Source organism: Nothoprocta perdicaria, unplaced genomic scaffold, assembly GCF_003342845.1.
Source record: "Nothoprocta perdicaria isolate Ctin4 unplaced genomic scaffold, notPer1 scaffold_297, whole genome shotgun sequence".
Lineage (NCBI taxonomy): Eukaryota > Metazoa > Chordata > Aves > Tinamiformes > Tinamidae > Nothoprocta > Nothoprocta perdicaria.
The window spans coordinates 645,546-651,545 of record NW_020455529.1 but is presented as its reverse complement, the minus strand read 5'-3'; the positions used below and the strand labels follow the sequence as shown (position 1 = coordinate 651,545).

At 39.3% G+C, this 6,000-nt stretch overlaps 1 protein-coding gene across 1 annotated transcript in view; it reads left to right on the top strand.

Moving 5' to 3' along the window:
• The window catches only part of MOCOS (molybdenum cofactor sulfurase), a 177,728-nt gene that overhangs the window by 141,294 nt on the left and 30,434 nt on the right, over positions 1–6,000 (top strand). Inside the window, exons 9-10 of the mRNA XM_026041857.1 lie at positions 1,339–1,455; positions 4,220–4,678. Of these exons, the coding sequence (XP_025897642.1) occupies positions 1,339–1,455; positions 4,220–4,678 (576 nt within the window). The remainder of the gene's footprint in view (positions 1–1,338; positions 1,456–4,219; positions 4,679–6,000) is intronic.

Here is a 6,000-nt window from a genome sequence, read left to right as displayed (position 1 = left end):
AAGGAAGGAAGGAAGGAAGGAAGGAAGGAAGGAAGGAAGGAAGGAAGGAAGGAAGGAAGGAAGGAGGCAGTAGAGATTAAGAGAGCTAGAAATACTTGGTTGTGTGTTCACATTGAAACCTTTAACAGGTAAAACATGCTTCCTGCCATAGTTAGGAAAGTGATTGCTTTGAAATGATCAGCACTTCCATTCCTTCAGGTGTAARCTGAGATTTCTATCAAAGGCGTTTCACGTGAATCTGGTGTCAAGTGGAGCAGGTGAGGCCAGTGTTACTGGGGTACCTGAGTCCTCGCTCTCACTCTGCAGGATGTTTCTCAGGAGCTCCACYTTCTCCACTTTGCAGCAGAGGAGCTGAAGCCAGCAGAGATTAATGAAGCTTGTTTGAGGTTCTTCTAGAAATCTGTGGCACAGAGAGGATGTGCCCAGCTTCACTCTACCTTTCTGATCATTTGGCCATCCTTTTTCTCCAGTCTAGACTGGAACTCAGTTGCGTATGGTCAAAAAAAATAATGTAAAAGCTGTACTTGCTCAGTTAACCTGCTCAGTTGCTCTTGCTACTCTTTGAAATCAGCAAAAAGAGTTTGCAGATCCCTTCAGCATGCTTTCATGGTTTCTTAGCTGTGCTGGGAAACTCTGACCATCCCCATTTCAACTCTGCAATGCCAGCCTTCCAGTGCATGCATAGATATTTCTTCTTCTGAGGCACATATAGATGTGTGCTTCTGCTCTTCTTGCACATGTGTTTCATACCCTCACATAATTTTCTATAGTGAGGACTTAGAGTTTCAGATCCYCAGAGTTCCCTGATTCAGTGAACCCTGATTCCCTGAAACCCTATTCACTGATCCTCAGATAAATGAACAGGGTTTCATTTAGCTAACCAAAGAGATACCTGGTCTTCTTCTCCCCCTGCAGAGGCAGTTTCAGTCACTGACCTGTCCGAACACTGAATAACACAACTGAAATTTGCCCTGGTGATGTGAATGCACCTCCTAAGGGGTTTAAAATTAAGCACTATACTATCAGTAGGTGCTTAATTACRCAGGATCATGGCCTGCTCTACGTGTGCATGTGTGTGTGTACATATATGGTACAGTGTAAGGTTTTTTGTGCTAAAAAATTATTTGTGCTTCCATCATTCTTTTAGCTGAAATRGCGAAGGTGAAAAATCCTCACTGTTTATTGGAATGCTAACAGCTGCAAGCAATCTACTAATATTTAGAGTGGAAATTTAGCTCAAATTTATTTGTACCTTTAAGACATTCTGTGTTGTTTACAGCAATTTTAAAATTCATCTCTTTCTTCTCCTGTGTCTTTATGTGCTGCTGAATTGGGAAGGTGGACAAGATGGCCAGTCTCTACAACATACATCTCCGCACAGGTTGCTTCTGTAACACAGGAGCCTGCCAGATGCACTTAGGTATAAGCAATGAGGACATCCGAAGAAACCTGCAGGTTAGTTTTTGAATGAGATTACATGGTATGTTTCCTATAGAGAAGGTCTAAACTCAGTGACCCAGGGAATTGTTGATGACTGGAATGGTTGAAGGAGAGAAGGCAGTCTGGCCCTCTGTCAAAAATACCTAAGTAGTTATAAGATAAAGTAGGCATATCATGGCCTTTTGAATCTCTGCAGCTTACAGAATGAATGCAAGATTTTTCTGATCTTTCAGCTCAGTTGGCATGTTAAAGAAATAAATGAACTTGAGTTCATTGAAATGAGGTGTTGAGACAAAATCATATGATGGTCCAAAAACAGTATGTGCTGTTTCTTTTTATTTCATCAGAAATTTACAGCTTCTTGTTGTGATTTACAATTACATAAAATGAAGACTTCCTACAGAAGAGAAGTTCCTGGACAATTTAACTCATGTTGTTCCTTAAGTATAGAATAGAGGTATTCCTCTCGGACATTATAGGCTAAAAGGCATGCACAAATTGGACAAGAAACAATGCATACAAACAAGCTGTGAATCTCTGGCAGCAAAGTACATTGTGGGAAATTGAACACGTAGATAACATGTCTACCTAGATTACTAGTTTGTTAGACTCTTAGAATGTGAAGACTGTTTTCTGTCTGCATCCTGATGATGAATATTTTCCATGAATTGTCATTCAAAGATATGTACAGTAAAGTGGGGGAGGCCTCATATGTGTATATTTATTAAAGCTTAGAATTACCACAAATGAATACAGTACAACTCAAAACTGTGCTAACAGTATTCTTCAAAAGATGCAAAATGATAATGACTGTAGAGATATTACAATTCCCTTACAATTTTATGGAGACAATTAGATAAATTTGCAAATAAATATAGAAGACTGATAGCCCAGGTCCTTAGATTGGGGAAGAGCTCTCTATTACCTCCCTTGACAGAACGGTGCTTTCATTATACATGTAAAGCTCCATAGCTGGTTCTTGCATAATCCATTTAAGAACAGATGAGCAATGCTCCTTCCTGTTAAGGAGAAAAACTTCAAAAGAAAAGCACCACCACTTTCCTGGATCATCTGTTATGAACAGGATTTTGCAGAGGACTGCATGGGTCTTTGTAGGCCTGTATCTGCCTGGTAATGAAGCTAAACCTTTAAATTAGAACAGGCCAAGCCCAAACCTATAGAGAGACACTTTTACCTGCCAAAGGAGGTCTGATGAGGTAAGGCAGGCAAGCGGCTGTCATTTTGGGACATCTCACTGGTCCTTTGAGAAAGATGTAAATGACTTACTGACAACACTACTGCATAGGGAATGCATCTTTTTTTTTTTTTTTTCCCTATTACTTGAACATATACTTTGGTTTTTGGCATCTTCCCAGGTTGCCAGCCACATTCTTCCATCTCTAATGAAGATTTCCACGTTCTGTTATCAGTTTCAAACTGCTTGTGAGTGAGGATTTTCTTTCCTCAAGAGTCCATGGAGAAATACAGTTAGTTTCCTTAGGATTTTGAGCAGGAACCAATTTATTTACTTAAACAGCAGGAACCTCTCTTCTCAGTCAGTCACTCAGTAAGTCAATACCTAGCAGAAAGGTTACATGCATATTAAGAGATGCAGTCTAATTTGGTAAATGTTGATTCTGCTCTGTTGTTGAGGGTAAAAATTACATCACACTGCATCAAAATATTTAATGCTGTATTTCATACTTCGACACATTTTTTTTTTCTCTTCGCATAAATGGGAGTTGTGTTCACTGAACTATGACACTGCTTGCTTAAAAAAGCCCTTGCGTAAATAATCTATCACACTTCTGGTTTTATATAGCACATAAATAAAAGAAATCTTAAGGGAAGCAACAACAACAACAGAAAAGCTGCTCAGGTATTTACATGAATAAGGATGCTAGCTTAGGAGTAAGTCTTGTGTTCATTAATGAGCTCATGTTTGGTGGTCATCAGAGAGGCTCAATAGCTTGTCCTGGTGCAGGTGAGTAGCAGCATTCTCTGACCTGGGTAGTGAAGAACAAAATGTGGTATTTGAGAGATTTGTCAACCAAAACTTTTTCATGAGTTGAAATCTGTGTTTTTCAAAGATAAAAATATTAGGGGAAAAAGCAGTTCTGTCCATCCTGAAAGAACCATATTGACTGGATCAGTGACGCTTATTTACTGCATGTCTCAAGGACCAGGGAAGTTGCTCTGGGTGTTAGAGTCCTAGATTCAAGGCTCTGCTTTGCTAATACTACAGGCAAGTTCCTAGGTGTACAGCCATCCATTAGACTGTGTCACAAAAGATGGGAATAATCCACTGGTTATATATAGTGGGACAGTTCCAACAGGGAAGATTAATAAATCTGCTCCCCCAGAATCAGCAGCCTTACATGTCTGAACATAATATTCCAGTTAAAATCTCAGTGAACTGAGACTGGACCCTGAGACTGACCTTGCAGCCAGGCAGTCTGGTCTATGCAGAGGGTTTTTTTTTTTTTTTTTTTTTTTTTTTTTTTTTTTTCTGAATCTTACTACTGGAGTTCGAGCAGTTTCTTTTGCCTTAGGGTAGAGCAAGACAAGTATCTCAAAACTATCTTCCTCCCAGCTTGAGTAAGACAGTTTTGATTTTTTTCTACATTGTCTCTTTATTTTCAAGGCTTTACGGTATATATTTGAAAGCAGTTCTTCAGGCTAAAATTAACAGACTGGTGAGAAATATGTAAAACAAGGGGCATAAATATAGCAGTGTCTGTACTAATAGCTCCCTGGTTTTCTTTCTTTTTTAAATTAGGCGGGCCATGTATGTGGAGATGATGTAGATGTGATTGATGGACGGCCCACTGGTTCTGTGAGAATATCATTTGGGTACATGTCTACTTTTGAAGATGCACAGAGCTTTCTGAAATTTATCATAGCCACCAGGTTCTCCAAGTCAGACACTGCAGTTCCCTTCCAGTCCTCTGTTACAAAGCTGCCAACAGAATCTGTCAAATCTCCAGTTCAGGATGACTACTCCTCCTGTAACAACGCAAATAAATTGGCTCCAAGAATGCACATCTTAGACAGAGACCTCTGGGATAGTTCACCTGCAGCAGTGAAGACTGTCAAGTGGCAGCCACAGGGGACCGAGACGGAGAGCATAAGGGCAGCTGTTTCTGAGACAGCAGTACCGACGTGGAGAAGAGGTGGCAAACCCATTACTGTCACCAACATTTACCTGTATCCAATCAAGTCATGCTCTGCATTTGAGGTATTCACCTTAAATTATTCTTAAATATTCACCACAACTTCAGGGGTTTTGTTTGTTTGTTTGTTTGTTTGTTTGTTTGTTTTTTCTCTCCCGGCTCCTGTCATACCCAGCAACCAGGAACAGCAAGAGCAGATACTTGGATACAGTATGGGGGTACCCATTTTTCTTGATTAGAAACACTCCTTTTCTCAAAGTTCCTGCATGCTTCGAGGGATTTTTGGTTAGGATTACTTAGGATTTTCAAAGTTACAGGATGTAGATGTGTTGCATTATCTCTACCCTCCCCAAACAGAAAAATCTGCACATAATACGCAGTCTTGAAAAAAATACAGTTGGATTTGCAAAACTTGACTAAAATATAATCAAGTAATTAGTATGCTTTTACAAAATGACATGTGATGGACTTGTAGGCATTGATGGGTAGGCAGCAATTGAGAAATAACTTGATTAACATGTTATAATTGAGAGGAGGCTGATTTACATTACAAAGAAATGTTATCATTAAAAATACATTTGCAACAGAAATATGACATTTAAGTGTTGCTGCASTATTTGAAAGTTCACTCTTTGAAGATTTTAATTGCTTTTCTGCCAAGTTAATAATATCGTCACCTTAGCTGTGAGGGTTTTTTTAAGCAAATAATGCACGATGAAGTAGGTGTATGGTCTGTACCTTGACCTAGACTGTGCCTCTACTTAGTACCATACTGGGAAGTGATTTAATGAATGTCAATAACAGTATAACTTTCCCCATAAAAAGTTGTTGGTGCAGGTCACTGTTGCACATCTGACTTAAAATTGAGGTCAAATTCACGGACAAATTACCTGCATTTAAAGTACAGCTTCTCAGCTGATTTGATCATGATTTTTTTCTTAATACAAAAAATGGCTGAGGAATTAAAGCAGAGAATACTGAATGACTAGCAAACTGTCYGTGTATTTAAACTTGGTTTTGTTTACAAGGTCTTTAATTCACAATCTTCAGCATCAAATGAGATCTAAACAACTTCCACAATTGTTTAGAAAACTGAAGTAATCCCACATTTAATCTGAGGATGTTCTAACCTCCATCCAAGTGTTGCAGATTTTTAGCTGTGTTACAGAGGACCACTGCAGAAGCTGCTGAAATCTCTTGTAGCAGTATCCAGGCCCCTTTGGGCTTAAATTCTATTTTTAACCTGACGCCTGGTATTATGAGACATATGCCACAACAGTCAGGGCTAGGAAGTCTTTGAAGTGATGGTGCCCAGGAGCAGGTAAGGAGTACCTAGCGTGAATGATACAGCTTATGTTTCCCCACAAATTGAGACAGATTTCTTCTC